This window comes from Oncorhynchus mykiss, chromosome 19 (genome assembly GCF_013265735.2).
Source record: "Oncorhynchus mykiss isolate Arlee chromosome 19, USDA_OmykA_1.1, whole genome shotgun sequence".
NCBI classification, from domain to species: Eukaryota; Metazoa; Chordata; class Actinopteri; order Salmoniformes; family Salmonidae; genus Oncorhynchus; species Oncorhynchus mykiss.
The window spans coordinates 20268842-20289066 of NC_048583.1; the positions used below are offsets into that span (position 1 = coordinate 20268842).

The 20225-nt window shown below is 44.2% G+C and overlaps 1 protein-coding gene across 1 annotated transcript in view; it reads right to left on the reverse strand.

The window, feature by feature from the left end:
• Positions 1-6140, reverse strand: part of LOC110497518 (RING finger protein 24) — a 71632-nt gene extending 65492 nt beyond the window's left edge. The window contains exon 1 of the mRNA XM_036954439.1: positions 5665-6140. Within this exon, the coding sequence (XP_036810334.1) occupies positions 5665-5684 (20 nt within the window). The 5' untranslated portion in view covers positions 5685-6140. The remainder of the gene's footprint in view (positions 1-5664) is intronic.
• Between the last annotated feature and the right edge of the window lie 14085 nt (positions 6141-20225).

The window sequence follows — 20225 nt, forward strand, 5'->3', positions numbered from 1 at the left end:
GGCTTCCATCATTCTTAAAGGGAAGAAGATTGAAACCACCAAGACTCTTCCTAGAGCTGGTCGCCTGGCTAAACTGAGCATTCAGGGGAGAAGAGCCTAGGTCAGGGAGGTGACCAAAAACCCGATTGTCACTCTGACAGAGCTCCAGAGTTCCTTTGTGGAGATGGGAGAACCTTACAGAAGGACAACCATCTCTACAGCACTCCACCAATCAGGCCTTTATGGTAGAGTGGCCAGACGGAAGCCACTCCTCTGTAAAAGGCACATGACAACCCGCTTGGAGTTTGCAGAAAGCCATCGAAAGGACTCTCAGACCACGAGAAACAAGATTCTCTTGTGTGATGAAACCAAGATTGAACTCTTTGGCCTGAATGCCGAGCGTCACGTCTAAAGTAAACCTTGCACCACCCCTACGGTGAAGCATGGTGGTGGCAGAATCATGCTGTGGGGATGTTTTTCAGTGGCAGGGACTGGTCAGGATCGAGGGAAAGATGAACGGAGCAAAGTACAGAGAGATCCTTGATGGAAACCTGCTCCATTTTGCCCTTTTTATCAAAAGTGTTGGAAAAAAATTGTCAATAATCAACTGACTGGCTTTCTTGATGTCTATAGTATTCTCTCTGGTATGCAATCTGATTTCCGCTCAGGTTATGGATGTGTCACCGCAACCTTTAAGGTCCTCAGTGAAGCCACCATTGCCCTTGATTCTAAGAGATGTTGTGCTGCAGTTTTTATTGAATTGGCCAAAGCTTTTCATACGGTAAACCATTCCCTTCTTGTGGGACGGCTAAGGAGTATTCGTGTCTTTGAGGGATCTTTGGCCTGGTTTGCTAACTACCACTCTCAAAGAGTGCAGTGTATAAAGTCAGAACATCTGCTGTCTCAGCCACTGCCTGTTACCAAGGTAGTACCACAAGGTTCGATCCTAGGCTCCACACTCTTCTCAATTTACATTAACAACATAGCTCAGGCGGTAAGAGGCTCTCTCATCTATTTATATGCAGACGTTACAGTCTTATAATCAGCTGGCCCTTCCCCGGATTTTGTGTTAAACGCTCTACAACAAAGCTTTCTTAGTGTTCAACAAGCTTTCTCTGCACTTAGCCCTTAACCGTGTTCTGAACACCTCCAAAACAAAGGTAATGTGGTTGTTTTTTACATTTATTTATGTTAACCAGGCAAGTCAGTTAAGAACAAATTCTTATTTACAATGACAGTCTAGGAACAGTGGGTTAACTGCCTTGTTCAGGGGCAAAACAACATAATTTTACCTTATTAGCTTGGGGATTCGACCTAGCAACCTTTCGGTTACTGGTCCAACTTTCTAACCACTAGACTACCTTCTGCATGTTTCCTTGTTTTCGTAATCGCTCCTCTTTCACCCCAGCTGCCAAACTAACCCGGATTCAGATGACCATCTTACCCATGCTAGATTACGGAGAAGTAATTTATACATCGGTAGGTAAGGGTGCTCTTGAGCTTGCTGGATGTTCTTTACCATTCGGCCATCAGATTTGCCACCAATGCTCCTTATAGGTCACATGTTGTTGATGTTATAGGACCTATGTTGTTGATGTAAATTGAGAAGAGCATGGGGCCTAGGATCGAGCCTTTGGGAACACCCTTGGTGACAGGCAGTGGCTGAGACAGCAGCCACTGCCTGTCTGTACTCCTCTGTAAACTGGTCATCTCTGTATACCTGTCACAAGACCCACTGGATGATGCTTATTTATAAAACACTCTTAGGCCTCACACCCCCCTGTCTAAGATACCTGGTACAGGCAGTCCTCATCCTCCACATACAACACTTGTTCTGCCAGACCCTTTCTGTTAAAGGTCCCCAAAGCACACACATCCCTGGGTCGCTCCTCTTTTCAGTTCGCTGCAGCTAGCGACTGGAAAGAGCAGCAACAAACACTCAAACTGGACAGTTTTATCTCTTCATTCAAAGACTCAGTCATGGACACTCTTACTGACAGTTGTGGCTGCTTCGTGTGATGTGTTGTTGTCTCTACCTTCTTGCCCTTTGTGCTGTTGTATGTGCCCTGTAATGTTTGTTCAATGTTTTGTGCTGCTACCATGTTGGGCTGCTGCCATGTTGTGTTGATACCATGTTGTTGTCATGTTGTGTTGCTAACATGCTGTGTTGTCACCTGTTGCTGCCATGCTATGCTGTTGTCTTAGGTCTCTCTTTATGTAGTGGTGTGGTGTCTCTCTTGTCGTGATGTGTGTTTTGTCCCATCCCCGCAGGAGGCCTTTTGCCTTTTGGTCGGCTGTCGTTGTAAATAAGAATTTGTTCTTAACTGACTTGCCTAGTTAAATAAAGGTTAAATAAAACAAATTATACAAATAAAAGACTAAGTGTCAAGGCAGGGTACAGGGCTGTTAAATAGTCATGTGGTGACTATTTAACAGACTGATGGCCTGGAGATAGAAGCCGTTTATCTTTCTCACGGTCCCAGCTTTGATGCACCTGTACCGTCTACGCAATCTAGATGGCAGCGGGGCGAACAGGACGTGGCTCGGGTGGCCTTCCTGTGACACCAGGTGATGTAGATGTCCTGGAGGGCAGGCAGTGTTCCCCTGGTGATGTACTGCGCTGACGGCACCACCTTCTGGAGAGCCCTGCGGCTGGTTGGCGGACAGTGCAATTGCCGTACCAGACGGTGATACAGCCCGACAGGATGCTCTCAATTGTGAATCTGTGGAATTTCTTGAGGGTCTTATTTTTGTTTACCATCTCATCTTATCTCATCTCATCTTTCCTCATCGTTAAAGGGATGATGCCATTAAATTTCCCACTAGCTTCCGTAGTGAGGAATCTTCCCAGACTATAATAGGGAGATTTGAATGACTTATCAACGGATTTAGGAAGCAGTCATCACCACCCTATCACAAGCCTGTTTCCCTAGTTTCCCTTATCCTGTGACAGGCGTCAAGGAGCGCGCCGTTCCAGGCGAATACCACGGCCTGTGCATGACAACGAGGCACCCGTGACAGGGACACATTGTGAGACAGAGCACGGCAGGCACGGAGTGGGCGTGCGATGCGACCGTCCTGAATGGACAGCGGGGGTTGGTCAGGAGGGAAGGATGGCAGTGTCCACAAAGGCCCATTGAGTGTGGCACACTGGGTGCTAGACTGGCACCGGCCCCCCTGACATAACCGGGCATGAGTGGGGCGGGCGAGGAGGAAGGCTGCTACCTGGTACAGGCTGAATAGAAGGATTCTTCCAGCTAGAATAGGAGAGCATTTTGCACTTCATCATTCCAGGCTAATGTTAGCTATTATGTCCCGTTTTGTACACAGAAGTGTACTGTTGACATCTACTCAGTGTTTTTCCCATATGGCCTTTATGTGAGAAGATTGCTCATGCACGGCCCGAACATGATAAAATGTTAGTAAAACAATAGAACAGACTATATTGGTGTTTTACTCCCCAAAGTGTGCATCTTGTGCAGAGAGGTGAAAAAGACATTTGGCAAATTTTGAGGCATGACACACGCACACACGTACACTCGCACATACACGCACACACAGAGGAGGGACACGTACACACACACACATAGCCAAAAAATAGGTTTGTTCTAGATAAACACGCATATCTGGTAAGGGTGATGTTCACGTAATACTCATCCCTAGGACTACTTGGCCATGAAGTACATTTAGTAAACAAACCATTTTTTCCCCAACCCTTTGGACACAAAGACGAGTATAGGATGAGTCATACTACATTATCTGGGTATGAGTCAACAGAACATTACCTTTTAAAAATGAGATTTCCACTGTACAGTCACTTTAAGAAAGAATGTGTGACAACACTCACTGGGGTGATGGAAGTGTACTGGCAATGTATACCAGATTCAAAGTGAGTACGGCATTCTATACAGGCCTGTTTAGAGTAAGAAGTGATCTGCATAGGGTTGGAAAAAATATGGTTAGTGTCTGAAGGATAAATTGCTGAAAAAAAGCACTTCAAAAACCACACCTCAAAAATGCTTGCTATTACCTCCTGAGAAGGATGAGCTGGCCAATCAGCGGCCTACTCGCATTCATATTTTTTATGATTGGAACACGCCCACATCATTCTGCTGATGTGGTACGCCCACACCAATTCAACCGCAGACAAGCTGCTTTTTAATACATTCAATTAAATGATTTGGAAGCAAAACTATTTCACTTATCAAACATTAGGAACACCGTAATATTGCGCTGCGCTTGCCCTTTACCTTTGCCCTCAGAACAGCCTCAATTCTTTGGGGCGTGGACTCTACAAGGCGTCGAAAGCATGCCACAGGGATGCTGGCTCTTGTTTACTCCAATGCTTCCCCCGGTTGTGTCAAGTTGGCTGGATGTCCTTTGGGTGTTGGACCATTCTTGACACACAGGAAACTGTTGAGCGTGACAACCCAGCAACGTTGCAGTTCTTGACACAGACGTGTGCGCCTGGCACCTACTACCATAACCCGTTCAATGGCACTTCAATCTTTTGTCCTGCCCATTCACCCTCTGAATGGCACACAAACACAATCCATGTCTCAATTATCTCAAGGCTTAAAAATCCTTCTTTAACCTGTCTCCTCACCCTTCATCTACACTGATTGAAGTGGATTCAACAAGTGACATCAATGAGGGAGCATACCTTTCACCTGGATTCACCTGGTAAAGTCTATGTCATGGAGCAAGTTCTTTGTGTTTTGTATACTTAGTGTAACTCCCTCTTGTCTCGGACAATCAATTAGATAACAAAGACCAGTCGACATTGCTCTGCATCACATTCACAGCCAGGCTACTTAACATTACACAACACAGTCTAGAGAACAGAACACATAACTAACGGATTTCAATGAACATCAAATAACTTGTTCCCTATGAGCAAAAGACGTTGACAATCATTATTTTTGATTGAAAAGATGCTGAAAATACGTGTTGTGCTCCCTGGGTAGGTTACTTGGTTGCTCCAAGACATTCTTTGTTATTCCTCAAGGGCCAGTGTGCAATTGGGGGGCAGTAATACATAAGGTGATGGGTCAAGTCGTAGGTTAGGTTTAAATGATATAAAGTCAATCTTAATGTGACTTGGATTTAAAAGGAATGGCGCAGAGACTGGTGTAACCAATCTAAAGCTTTTTAACTTTAGTAGTACATGTCAGAAGAATCAAGTTAGCTACTTAGCCATTTTTTCCCTGTTAGCTAGGGATAGCAAGGGATAGTGATGCACAAGCTTATTATTATTTTATTTTATTTTAGTTTCCTCAATTGTTTTTTCATGATTAGTTTCAGTTTTAGTTTAATAACCTTGGTGTGTGTACATGTTTTTTTCCAGCTCAGCACAATCTCATCTGATCTAACTAAACATGCCCTCCAGAGAGTCAAAAGGTCACAGAAGAACCAACTTCTGCTATGGAGCTGATTACTGACAAGGATTCAAAGCATTTTATTTAGAAATCACCAGTGTATGCCCCTAAGCCATAAAATGTATTTCTTTTTTTTCTTTTCTTTTTTTTTTCTTAAGGCCAGAGGCGACTCAAATATCAATCATTCTATGTGTGTTTTTTTTCTCTCTGTTTACTTCCTTTGCTGTAACCTTGGTGCTCTTTTGGAATGTGTGCTCAATCAATGCCTTCTAGAGGAGCATTTAGGAGTCTCGTTTAGGGAACTTACCGCCAACTTTTACAACGCATTCCATCAAATACGTGTGGATATTTAGTGTTGAGTTGTGTTTCGGCTGTCTGTCCCTTGTCTCGGGAAAAATAATTGACTGGTGAGTGGTTTCCACCATATATGAATCTCTACTGCCCTCTACTGTTGAAAACCATACATCACAGGTCAGGTTGTGATGCAATTGGAATTGTGTCATAAGTTATAGTATACTCAGCATCTTCTAAAATAATTGGGAAAAACAAACCCACAGCAACACACTCACAACAGAAAGATGATATAGCAAAGCACGGATTAGGATAAATAGTATTCACAGCTATAGTATTATGCAGCTAGCTCATTTATGTATGCACAATTCAAATATGAATGCATCTCTCGTTCTGCTTCCTGTAAATTGTAAAAGATGAAAGGGATGTGTTTTCTAAGAGACAGTAGTCAGCCTGTCGGCCTGTCATGTGCATACCAACTCCTCATTGTCCTTCGCTCTGAAAGGGAGAGTGGCGCAGTGTTACGTAATTTGTGCAGCTTTCACACCAGTGCAGTGTTAGACTGTCAAGGGGCAAGTGCTCAAAATGTTTTTTTTTTAAATTTTGTAAAAATTACATAGCATAGGCCTATTTATTTCTGCAACAGCACACTCACTCAACATCGCAAATTGTAAGCAAGCTAATTACAGTGCCTCCTATTGACATCATTGACATCAGGAACAGAGGGTGGGCTATTAGCTGATCATTGATATTGATGATTGATGTAAATCTGCTAGTTAGCTGGCACAATATTTTTTTGGGGACTGATTGTGATTTATCTTCAATGCTCTTAAGTAATAACTTCATAATATAATATTCATCATCTTCCAACTTATGACACTGCATATGTCTGGCTGGCTAATGGCTTGTGAGGATATTAGTATATGGTGGTTAGACAAGGCAGACCAGCATGCGCCACCAAATGTGGGCGGTGGGTTGTGAACTTGACGAAGTCACAATGACTTGCGAGCAGTGGGTTCAAAACAACAACGACGAAAACAGTATTAAAAAAAATACACACATATATATATATATATATATATATATATATATATATATATATATATATATATATATATATATATATATATATATATGTATTTTTTTTAATACACACATATATATATATATATATATATATATATATATATATATATATATATATATATATATATATATATATATATATATATATATATATATACCAGAGGAGGCTGGTGGGAGTAGCTATAGGAGGACTGACTCGTTGTAATGGCTGGAATGGAATAAATGGATCGGAGTCAAACGTTGTTTCCATATGTTTGATGTGTTTGACCACATTCCATGTATTACCCCTGCTGCACACGCTCAGTGAACCAGGAGGAAAGCAGCAGGCAAGACTTGTCAATAGTTTTTTTGGCTCTCAAGAAAGGGCGCCGTTGAAAGGAGCGATTACTGGAGTGGCCATAACTGTGCAAGCTGACCAACTAAAAGGGAAGATTCCCGGTGTTTGTGACGCTCGCTGTTTGGTGCGACGCAGACAGGGTGGCATGAGTGGAGAGACAGAAGAGTTATTGTCTGTTCTTCATCACAAAGTGATGTTAGGATATATAAGTTATCCTGTGCGAGATTCTGTGTCGAACACATTACGTTGTTACAGGTGTGGGCATGTGGCAGCAGTGTGTAGGGGGGAGGATCCTAGGTGTGAGAAGTGTGCAGAAGGTCATGAGACAATAGGAATGTGTAGCATTGGGGAAAGTAGTGGTATGTGTTAATTGTAGGGGTGCCCATGTGCCGGGGGATCAGAAAAGTCCTGTGCGAGAGAGGCAGGTTGAGGTTTACAGAGTAGTGCAAAAGATAAGCAACCCAAATGGTTTGATCCCACTGGTACCCTATTCCCTATATAGTGCACTATTTTTGGTCCTGGTCAAAGTAGCGCACTACATAGGGAATATGATGCAATTTTGGATTCATTTAGAGAGCAGGCCAGGACACTCACCTAATGTAGCAGGCGTAAATATAAATGCAACATGCAACAATTTCAAAGATTTGACTGGGTTACAGTTCATATAAGGAAATCATTCAACTGAAATACATTTATTAGGCCCTAGTCTATGGATTTCACATGATACAGATAGAAAGGCTGTTGATTGTGGCCTGTGGAATGTTGTCCGACTCCTCTTCAACGGTTGTGCAGAGTTGCTGGATATTGGTGGGGACTGGAACAGGCTGTCGTACACATCGATCCAGAGCCTCCCAAACGTGCTCAATGGGTGACATGTCTGGTGAGTATACAAGCCATCGAAAAACTGGGATATTTTCAGCTTCCAGGAATTGTGTACAGATCCTTGCGTTATGGGGCCGTGCATTATCATGCTGAAACATGGGTGATGGCGGGGAATGAATGGCATGACAATGGGCCTCAATTGTGTTCGTTGTCCATAGCTTATGCCTGCCTGCCTGCCCATACCATAACCCCACCACCACTCTGTTCACAATGTTGACATCAGTAAACCGCTCGCCCACACGACGCCAAACACGCTGTCTGCCATCTGCCTGGTATAGTTGAAACCGGGATTCATGCGTGAAGAGCTCACTTCTGGTGGACATTCCTGCAGACAGCACGCCAATTGCACGATCCCTCAAAACTCGAGACATCTGTGGCATTGTATTGTGTGACAAAACTGCACATGTTAGAGTGTCCTTTTATTGCCCCCCAGCACAAGGTGCACCGGTGTAATGATCAGCTTCTTGATATGCCACACCTGTCAGGTGGATGGTTTATCTTTTCAAAGGATAAATTCCCCAGGTCGTTGCTGTAAATTAGAATGTGTTCTCAGTCAACTTACCTGGTAAAAAAAGAGAAAACAACTTGGTAAAGGCATGCAATATAATGTTTCTATTGTAATATCTGTATTCTGCATTAAATGCCATTAAATGCATATGAGCTTTGAAGTAGAATTGAATGCTGTTTCATGGCGTCAGCTAATGGGAATACCAATATAGTATAAAGAATTCATATTGATGGACCCATAAATAAATACTATTCTGGTACTGAAAAACAAGTACTGAAAAACAAGTGTAAAACCAATTTGGACTTTGCAGCTGGCCCAGCTAGCGGAAATTGCTCAGTTCTGCCTCCAGGGGGAGATTCATGACAATAAACATCAACCTGTGTAACAGGGTTGACAAATTCATCTTAAATCATCCAGAAATCCACCTGTGACAAGCTTGTTGTGTGCAACACAGAGTGACGATTCAAAACGAGCTTAACAAAAACATTTCATTGTTGAAACGTTTCTAGCCCGTCTATCTATGGGTAACAGCCACAAAACACCAGAAAATGGCTAAAAAGAGCGGAACCAACTCACCCAATTTTACACTATGATTTGACTATTTAGACGTTCAATGTTTGCTTTGAAAAAAATATATATTTAAAAAGGAATAGTTTCACCAAATTAAAACGAGAGTTCAGTTCACGTGACAGGGTTGACCTTAAAGTGAATCACTAATCACATGAAATAAATAATCATCTTCAGAAATGACATTGTCAAGGCAACAACATAACCAGGGCTTTACAATGATGATGAAAACTTGAAGAAATGTTGGGGTGAAGTGTGTCACAGAGGGGACCTGTCAAAATGCTGAATTCCGGCACTTCAGAAAGTCTTTATTCATATTAGAAATCTGATTTGTTGAATTTTCCATGTGGTCTATATTAAAGGGTATTTCATTTATGATATCAGGCTTTGAAAATTCCATATTTTCATGCAAAATGTCTACTTAAGATATCAAAGGGACGCAAAAAAGCAATCATTTGGTGGAACAACCAAGGGGAGTTTAGCATTTTTTGGTGGGTATGATCTTTGTTCCTTTCTTACTCATCATTATTCATGATCCAGTCATGATTATCCAGAATCATGGTAGCATCCACATCAATGTAGAAGTGTTCCGAATTTTTCCCTTTTCTTATTCACAATAAAAGTGACTCCAAAATGACATAATACATTATTAATCATTCAGTTCCTGTTGGGCATAAACATAATCCAAAATACAACCAAAACAAACTGCAAATGCATCCAACAAGTTTGTAGAGCCACAAGCCTGATGTAGCCATCGCGTGCTAGAAATATGGGACCAAATATCAAACTTTTGACTATTTTAATACGCTAAAAGTGAAATTGTCCAAATAATTATGGAGAAAAAAAAACAGATTCAAAAGGGAGGACTAGATACATAAAGTGCTTTCATTTCTAAAAGTAAAACATATGTGCATGTAAATATCCTCAAATTAAAGTTGACACTGTACTGTCGCCTCATATGAAACATTTGATCTCAAATCCAAAAAGAATCCGGTTATCCATTTTGCCAAGCTGTGAATTGTAACCTCATATAACAACTGTAATGTCCGCATACCACCTCAAGCTGGCAGCAATCACAACCATACATTAAAAAAATCCCCCCACAAAGCTGCAAGTAAATTCCAAGTTATCCCTTACAATTCAGTTTATAATTCACGATAAAGAATGTAATTTATGGGGGGAAAGTACGAGTTCTTGGAAGTAGCCTTGTTTTTCAGGAAGTAGCCTTGTATTTTTTGAACTTCTACAGTCTTTCTTTAATGGTATTCAATGGGCAAAAACATAGTGCAATGGGGTTCAATGCAAAAACTTCGTAAAAGTTATCTGGTAGAAGTAAATTCATCCACGGACACAAATATACAGTGGCAAGAAAAAGTATGTGAACCCTTTGGAATTTCCTGGATTTCTGCATAAATTGGTCATCAAATTTGATCTGATCTTCATCTAAGTCACAACAATAGACAGACATAGAGTGCTTAAACTAATAACACACAAGTTACTGTATTTTTCTTGTCTATATTGAATACATCATTTAAACATTCACAGTGTAGGTTGGAAAAAGTATGTGAACCCCTAGTCTACTGACTGCTCCAAAAGCTAATTAGAGTCAGGAGCCAGCTAACCTGGAGTCCAGTCAATGAGATGAGATTGGAGATGTTGGTTAGAGCTGCCCTGCCCTATAAAAAACACTCACAAAATGTGAGTTTGCTATTCACAAGAAGCATTGCCTGATGTGAACCGTGCCTTGAACAAACAAGATCTCAGAAGCCCTAAGAATTGTTGACGTGCATAAAGCTGGAAAGGGTTACAAAAGTATCTCTAAAAGCCTTGATGTTCATCAGTCCACAGTAAGACAAACTGTCTATGAATGGAGAAAGTTCAGTGCTGTTGCTACTCTCCCTAGGCCTGGCCGTCCTGCAAAGATGACTGCAAGAGCACAGCGCAGAATGCTCAATGAGGTTAAGAAGAATCATAGAGTGTCAGCTAAAGACTTACAGACATCTATGGAACATGCAAACATCTCTGTTGACGAGTCTATGATACGTAAAACACTAAACAAGAATAGTGTTCGTGGGAGGACACCATGGAGGAAGCCCCCCTGCTATCCCCCAAAAAACATTGCTGCACGTCTGAAGTTTGCAAAAGTGCACTGGCGCTACTGGCAAAATATTCTGTGAACAGATGAAACTACAGTTGAGTTGTTTGGAAGGAGCACACAACACTATGTGTGGAGAAAAAAGGCACAGCACGTCAACTTCATCCCAACTATAAAGTATGGTGGAGGGAGCTGATTTGCTGCCTCAGGGCCTGGACAGCTTTCTACCATCGACAGAAAAATGAATTCCAAAGTTTATCAAGACATTGTGCAGGAGAATGTTAGGCTATCTGTCCGCCAATTGAAGCTCAACAGAAGTTGGGTGATGGAACAGGACAACGACCCAGAAGTAAACACAGAACCAACAAACCAACAACAGAAGAAAATAGGTTTTCTGGAGTGGCCCAGTCAGAGTCCTGACCTCAACCCGATTTGAGATGCTGTGGCATGACCTCAAGAGCAGATTCACACCAGACATCCCAAGAATCTTGCTGAACTGAAACAGTTTTGTAAAGAGGAATGGTCCAAAATTCCTCCTGACCGTTGCACAGGTCTGATCCGCAACTACAGAACACGTTTGGTTGAGGTTATTTCTGTCAAAGGAGGGTCAACCAGTTATTAAACCCAAGAGTTCACATACTTTTTCCACCATGCACTGTGAATGTTTACACAGTGTGTTCAATAAAGACATGAAAACGTATAATTGTTTGTGTTATTAGTTTAAGCAGACTGTGTTTTTCTATTGTTGTCACCTAGATGAAGATCAGATCAAATTTTTTATGAAATCCAGGTATTTGCGAAGGGTTCACATACTTTTTCTTGCCACTGTAATTTTATATATATCTTAAATGACCATGTTTTCACGAATTTGATATAATCGTCAAGCCCAGTCAAAAGAAAGCTTCGGGGACATGGGTGGGCATGTGACATGATCATCTAGCATCTCAAAGGTTGCGTGTTCAAATCACCTCATGGACTACTTTATTATTTTAGCTGATTTGCAACTACTTAAGAATGTTAGTTAACCCTTCCCATAATGCAAACCCTAATCTTAACCCTAAACATAACCCCAACCACTAGCCTAGCTAACGTTACCTATTGTACAAATTGGAATTCGTAACATGTCAAAACAATTTGAGAACGTAACATATCATATAAAATGGATGATGGGCAAACAAATTAATACATACCATAAAGAAACATAACATATCTTACTAAATGGAGGTAGAAAAATGTCGATGTCTATCTGCACCCTCTGACTGTCTGCACTGCCTCTATGCACATTCACATGACTTTCTCACACACTCAAACACATACACGCGTTTTACTATGTTACGTCGACCCCCGAGTCCAGGTTGATCGATTTCCACAGCATTGTTACACTTGTTGTGAGTGTACCAATTGTAGCAAGTGTATTACGTGTGTCATGTTGTATTGCTTTTGCACAAATGCATCCTCAGTCGTGTTTTTACACGAGTTGCCAGTGACACCAGATGTGACTGGTGTACAGTGCATTCGGGAAAGCATTTCAGACCCCTTAACGTTTTTCAAAAAGGTTTACGTTACACCCTTAATCTAAAATGTATTAAATCGTTTTTTCCCCCTCAATCTACACACAATACCCCATAATGACAAAGCAAAAACAGGTTTTTAGAAATGTTTGCAAATGTATTAAAATGTTAAAATGTAAAATATCTAATTTACTGACCTCACTAATTATCTTGTGGCGGAATGGAAGAAAGTCCCTGCGGCGATGTTCCAACATCTAGTGGGAAGCCTTCCCAGAAGAGTCGAGGCTGTTATCGTAGCAAAGGAGGTACCAACTCCATATTAATCCCCATGATTTTGGAATGAGATGTTTGACGAGCATTCTTTTGGTCGTGTAGTGTACAAACATACAGTGCAATCGCAAAGAATTCAGACCCCTTGACTTTTTTTACATTTTTGTTACATTACAGCCTTATTCTAAAATGTATTTTTCTCTCTCATCAATCTACACACAATACCGCATATTTACAAAGCAAAAAACATTTAAAATACTTTTGTAACTGTCTGAAAAATAAAAACGTAAATATCATATTTACATACGTAAGTATTCAGACCCTTCACTCAATACTTTGTTGGAGCACCTGTGGGAGTGATTACAGCTTTGAGTCTTCTTGGGTATGACGCTACAAGATTGGCACACATTGGGGGGTTTTTGGGGAGTTTCTCCCATTCTTCTTTGCAGACCCTCTCAAGCTCTTTCAGGTTGGATGGGGAGCATAGCTGCACAGCTATTTTCAGGTCTCTCCAGAGATGTACGGGCTCTGGCTGCTGCCACCACCATGCTTCACCGTAGGGATGGTGCCAGGTTTCCTCCGGACGTGACTCTTGGCATTCCAGCCAAAGAGTTCAAATTTGGTTTCATCAGACCAGAGAATCTTGTTTCTCATGGTCTGAGAGTCTTCAGGTGCCTTTTGGCAAACTCCAAGAGGGCTGTCATGTGCCTTTTACTGAGGAGTGGCTTCCGTCTGGCCACTCTACGGTAAAGGGCTGATTGGTGGAGTGCTGTAGAGATGGTTGTCCTTCTGGAAGGCTCTCCGATCTACACAGAGGAACTCTGGAGCTCTGTCAGAATGACCATCAGGTTCTTGGTCACCTCCCTGACCAGTTCTAGGAGGACTCTTGTTGGTTCCAAACTTCTTCTATTTAAGAATGATGGAGGCCACTGTGTTCACATTTTTTGGTACCCTTCCCCAGATCTGTGGCTCGACACAATCCTGTCTCGGAGCTCAATGGACAATTCCTTCGACCTCATGGCTTGGTTTTTGCTCTGACATGCACTGTCAACTGTGGAACCTTATACAGACAGGTGTCTGCCTTCAAATCACTTCCAATCAATTGAATTTACCACAGATGGACTACAATCAAGTTGTAGAAACATCTCATGGATGATCAATAGAAACAGGATGTACCTGACTCAATTTCGAGTCTCATAGCAAAGGGTCTGAATACTTATGTAAATAAGGGTTTTCTGTTTTTAATTTATAATACATTTGCAAAAAATGTGTTTTCGACTTTGTCATTATGTGGTATTGTGTGTAGATTGATGTGGAAAATGTTTCATTTAATCCATTTTAGAATAAGGCTGGAACGTAACAAAATGTGGAAAAAGTCAAGGCGTCTGAATACTTTCCAAATGCACTGTACTTGAAGAGGGATTTCCTGTACCCATCCAGTCCCTCTTACTCCCTCCCTCCCTTCCTCCCTCTCTGCACTACCTATTCAGGTCACGTGAGACAGGGGCTGTGCTCCAAATGGCACCCTACTCCAAGTATAGAGCACTACATTTGACTTGAAAAAAGTAGCGCGCTGCATAAGTAACAGGGTACCACTTGGGACTCAGACACACTAAGAAGAGGACTATCAGCATCCCAGCTGGGTACAAGGGGCTGGGGACAAACACACAGGGTCAACACATTTAAATATAAAGGGGTCAAATGATATCAGAAGGAAATATTCTCACCCGTAAGACACTGAGACAGGAGTACATCATGTCTTCGTTCTTTGCTTTACTAGCAGCAAAATATCAACGAAACCATATCACCATTGAATATGCCTCATTTCGTCTCATAGTGGCAGTGCTGTATGATAGATATCTCTGCAAGCTCGCATTGTGTAACATTGAAAATTATGGTAAACAGAATGCTTTCTATGTAACCTATTAGATTGACCACATACTGTAACGCTTGTCGTCTAGGGAAGGAGAGGAGGACCAAGGTGTAGCGTGGTAAGTGTTCATATTTTAAATATTTTAAGGAACACTGAAAACAAAACAATAAACAACCAACGAACAGTCCTGTAAGGTGCAACACAACACTAAACAGAAAATAACCACCCACAAAACACAATGGAAAACAGGCTACCTAAATATGGTTCTCAATCAGGGAAAACGATTGACAGCTGCCTCTGATTGAGAACCATACCAGGCCAAACACAGAAATAGAAAATCATAGACAAACGAACATAGACAACCCACCCAACTCATGCCCTGACCATACTAAAACAAAAGACAAAACAAAGGAACTAAGGTCAGAACGTGACACATACACTGCTTTATAAACACAGAATACATTGATTTACTTTCCACATTCATAGACCAATAACAGAAGAACTACAAGATCCAAGCTATATATACACTGCTCAAAAAAATAAAGGGAACACTAAAATAACACATCCTAGATCTGAATGAATGAAATATTCTTATTAAATATTTTTTTCTTTACATATTTGAATGTGCTGACAACAAAATCATGCAAAAATGATCAATGGAAATCAAATTTATCAACCCATGGAGTGTCACGGTTTTCTGTATGGGAAAGAGAGTCGGACCAAAATGCGGCGTGGTAAGTGTCCATGGTAAATCTTTAATAAAGAAAGTACTGACACTGCATACAAAACAATAAACAAATGACAACCGTGAAGCTACAAATTAGACTTGTGCTGACACAAGCCACTAACATAGACAATCACCCACAAACAAACAGTGCAACCCAGGCTACCTAAGTATGATTCTCAATCAGAGACAACTAATGACACCTGCCTCTGATTGAGAACCATACTAGGCCGAAACATAGAAATGCCCCAAAACATAGAAAAACAAACATAGACTGCCCACCCAACTCACGCCCTGACCATACTAAATAAATACAAAACAAAGGAAATAAAGGTCAGAACGTGACAGTACCCCCCCCCCCCCCCCCCCCCAAAGGTGCCGGACCTTGACCTATAGGGGAGGGTCTGGGTGGGCGTCTGTCCGCGGTGGCGGTGGCGGCTCTGGCGCGGGACGCGGACCCCACTTCACTATTGTCTTAGTCCGCCTCATTGTCCGCCTCCGTGGCTCTCTAACCCTGGCAACCCTCTCCATGACCCCACTGGACAGAGGGACAGCTGCTCGGGACAGAGGGACAGCTGCTCGGGACAGAGGGACAGCTGCTCGGGACAGAGGGGCAGCTGCTCGGGACAGAGGGGCTCTGGTGCCTCTGGGCTGAGGGGCTCTGGCGCCTCTGGGCTGAGGGGCTCCTGGCTGACTGGCGGCACTGGCGGCCCCTGGCTGACTGGCAGCACTGGCGGCCCCTGGCTGACTGGCGGCACTGGCGGCCCCTGGCGGCCCCTGGCTGACTGGCGGCCCCTGGCTGACATGCGGCACTGGCGGCTCCTTGCAGACTGGCGGCACTGGCGGCTCCTTGCAGACGGTCGGCACTGGCGGCTCCTTGCAGACGGGCGGCACTGGCGGCTCCTTGCAGACGGGCGGCACTGGTGGCGCTGGGCAGACGGGCGGCTCAGGCGGTGCTGGGCAGACGGGCGGCTCAGGCGGCGCTGGGCAGACGGGAAGCTCAGGCGGCCCTGGGCAGACGGGTGGCTCAGGCGGCGCTGGGCAGACTGGTGGCTCAGGCGGCGCTGGGCAGACGGGTGGCTCAGGCGACGCTGGAGAGGAAGGAGCACCTGTAGGGATGAGACGGAGAGACAGCCTGGTGCGGGGGGCTGCCACCGGAGGGCTGGTGCGTGGAGGTGGTGACGGATAGACCGGACCGTGCAGGCGCACTGGAGCACCGAGCCTGCCCAACCTTACCTGGTTGAATGGTCCCGGTCGCCCTGCCAGTGCGGCAAGGTGGAATAGCCCGCACTGGGCTATGCAGGCGAACCGGGGACACCGTGCGCAAGGCTGGTGCCATGTAAGCCGGCCCAAGGAGACGCACTGGAGACCAGATGCGTAGAGCCGGCTTCATGGCACTTGGCTCGATGCCCACTCTAGCCCGGCCGATACGCGGAGCTGAAATGTACCGCACCGGGCTGTGCACCCGCACTGGGGACACCGTGCGCTCCACTGCATAACACGGTGCCTGCCCGGTCTCTCTCGCCCCCCGGTAAGCAGAGGAAGTTGGCGCAGGTCTCCTACCTGGCTTCACCACACTTCCTGTGTGCTCCCCCGAATAAATTTTTGGGGCTGACTCTCGGGCCTCCATCCGCTCTGCCGTGCTAGCTCCTCATAATGCAGCCTCTCTGCTTTTGCTGCCTCCAGCTCGGCTTTGGTGCGGCAATATTCCCCTGGCTCTGCCCAGGGTCCTTTCCAGTCTAGAATCTCCTCCCAAGTCCATTTCTCCGAGTAGTGCAGCCTCTCCCACTGCTGCTGCTGCTGCTCCTGTTGCTGCTGCCTCTGTTCCCTCTCCTGCTGCTCGTTTTGCCGTTGCCCGTTACCACGCCGCTTGGTCCTGTTGTGGTGGGTGATTCTGTCACGGTTTTCTGTATGGGAAAGAGAGTCGGACCAAAATGCGGCGTGGTAAGTGTCCATGGTAAATCTTTAATAAAGAAAGTACTGACACTGCATACAAAACAATAAACAAATGACGACCGTGAAGCTACAAATTAGACCTGTGCTGACACAAGCCACTAACATAGACAATCACCCACAAACAAACAGTGCAACCCAGGCTACCTAAGTATGATTCTCAATCAGAGACAACTAATGACACCTGCCTCTGATTGAGAACCATACTAGGCCGAATCATAGAAAAACAAACATAGACTGCCCACCCAACTCACGCCCTGACCATACTAAATAAATACAAAACAAAGGAAATAAAGGTCAGAACGTGACATGGAGGTCTGGATTTGGAGTCACACTCAAAATTAAAGTGGAAAACCACACTACAGGCTGATCCAACTTTGATGTAATGTCCTTAAAACAAGTCAAAATGAGGCTCAGTAGTGTGTGTGGCCTCCACGTGCCTGTATGACCTCCCTACAACGCCTGGGCATGCTCCTGATGAGGTGGCGGATGGTCTCCTGAGGGATCTCCTCCCAGACCTGGACTAAAGCATCCGCCAACTCCTGGACAGTCTGTGGTGCAACGTGGCGTTGGTGGATGGAGCGAGACATGATGTCCAGATGTGCTCAATTGGATTCAGGTCTGGGGAACAGGCGGGCCAGTCCATAGCATCAATGCCTTCCTCTTGCAGGAACTGCTGACACACTCCAGTCACATGAGGTCTAGCATTGTCTTGCATTAGGAGGAACCCAGGGCCAACCGCACCAGCATATGGTCTCACAAGGGGTCTGAGGATCTCATCTCGGTACCTAATGGCAGTCAGGCTACCTCTGGCGAGCCCCCCCAAAGAAATGCCACCCCACACCATGACTGACCCAACGCCAAACCGGTCATGCTGGAGGATGTTGCAGGCAGCAGAACGTTATCCGCGGCGTCTCCAGAATCTGTCACGTTTGTCACACGTGCTCAGTGTGAACTTGCTTTCATCTGTGAAGAGCACAGGGCACCAGTGGCGAATTTGCCAATCTTGGTGTTCTCTGGCAAATGCCAAACGTCCTGCACGGTGTTGGGCTGTAAGCACAACCCCCACCTGTGGATGTCGGGCCCTCATACCGCCCTCATGGAGTCTGTTTCTGACCGTTTGAGCAGACACATGCACATTTGTGGCCTGCTGGAGGTCATTTTGCAGGGCTCTGGCAGTGCTCCTCCTGCTCCTCCTTGCACAGGCGGAGGTAGCGGTCCTGCTGCTGGGTTGTTGCCCTCTTACGGCCTCCTCCACGTCTCCTGATGTACTGGCCTGTCTCCTGGTAGCACCTCCATGCTCTGGACACTATGCTGACAGACACAGAAAACCTTCTTGCCACAGCTCGCATTGATGTGCCATCCTAGATGAGCTGCACTACCTGAGCCACTTGTGTGGGTTGTAGACTTCGTCTCATGCTACCACTAGAGTGAAAGCACCGCCAGCATTCAAAAGTGACCAAAACATCAGCCAGGAAGCATAGGAACTGAGAAGTGGTCTGTGGTCACCACCTGCAGAACCACTCCTTTATTGGGGGTGTCTTGCTAATTGCCTATAATTTCCACCTGTTGTCTATTCCATTTGCACAACAGTATGGGACATTTATTGTCAATCAGTGTTGCTTCCTCAGTGGACAGTTTGATTTCACAGAAGTGTTTATTTCACCTTTATTTAACCAGGTAGGCAAGTTGAGAACAAGTTCTCATTTACAATTGCGACCTGGCCAAGATAAAGCAAAGCAGTTCGACACATACAACGACACAGAGTTACACATGGAGTAAAACAAACATACAGTCTATAATACAGTATGAATAAGTCTATATACGATGTGAGCAAATGAGGTGAGATAAGGGAGGTAAAGGCAAAAAAGGCCATGGTGACAAAGTAAATACAATATAGCAAGTAAAACACTGGAATGGTAGATTTGCAGTGGAAGAATGTGCAAAGTAGAAATACATATAATGGGGTGCAAAGGAGCAAAATAAATAAATAAATAAAATAAATACAGTAGGGAAAGAGGTAGTTGTTTGGGCTAAATTATAGGTGGGCTATGTACAGGTGCAGTAATCTGTGAGCTGCTCTGACAGTTGGTGCTTAAAGCTAGTGAGGGAGATAAGTGTGTCCAGTTTCAGAGATTTTTGTAGTTCGTTCCAGTCATTGGCAGCAGAGAACTGGAAGGAGAGGCGGCCAAAGAAAGAATTGGTTTTGCGAGTGACTAGAGAGATATACCTGCTAGAGCGTGTGCTACAGGTGGGAGATGCTATGGTGACCAGCGAGCTGAGATAAGGGGGGACTTTACCTAGCAGGGTCTTGTCGATGACATGGAGCCAGTGGGTTTGGCGACAAGTATGAAGCGAGGGCCTGCCAACGAGAGCGTACAGGTCGCAATGGTGGGTAGTATATGGGGCTTTGGTGACAAAACGGATTGCACTGTGATAGACTGCGTCCAATTTGTTGAGTAGGGTATTGGAGGCTATTTTGTAAATGACATCGCCAAAGTCGAGGATTGGTAGGATGGTCAGTTTTACAAGGGTATGTTTGGCAGCATGAGTGAAGGATGCTTTGTTGTGAAATAGGAAGCCAATTCTAGATTTAACTTTGGATTGGAGATGTTTGATGTGGGTCTGGAAGGAGAGTTTACAGTCTAACCAGACACCTAGGTATTTGTAGTTGTCCACATATTCTAAGTCAGAGCCGTCCAGAGTAGTGATGTTGGTCAGGCGGGCAGGTGCAGGCAACGATCGGTTGAAGAGCATGCATTTAGTTTTAC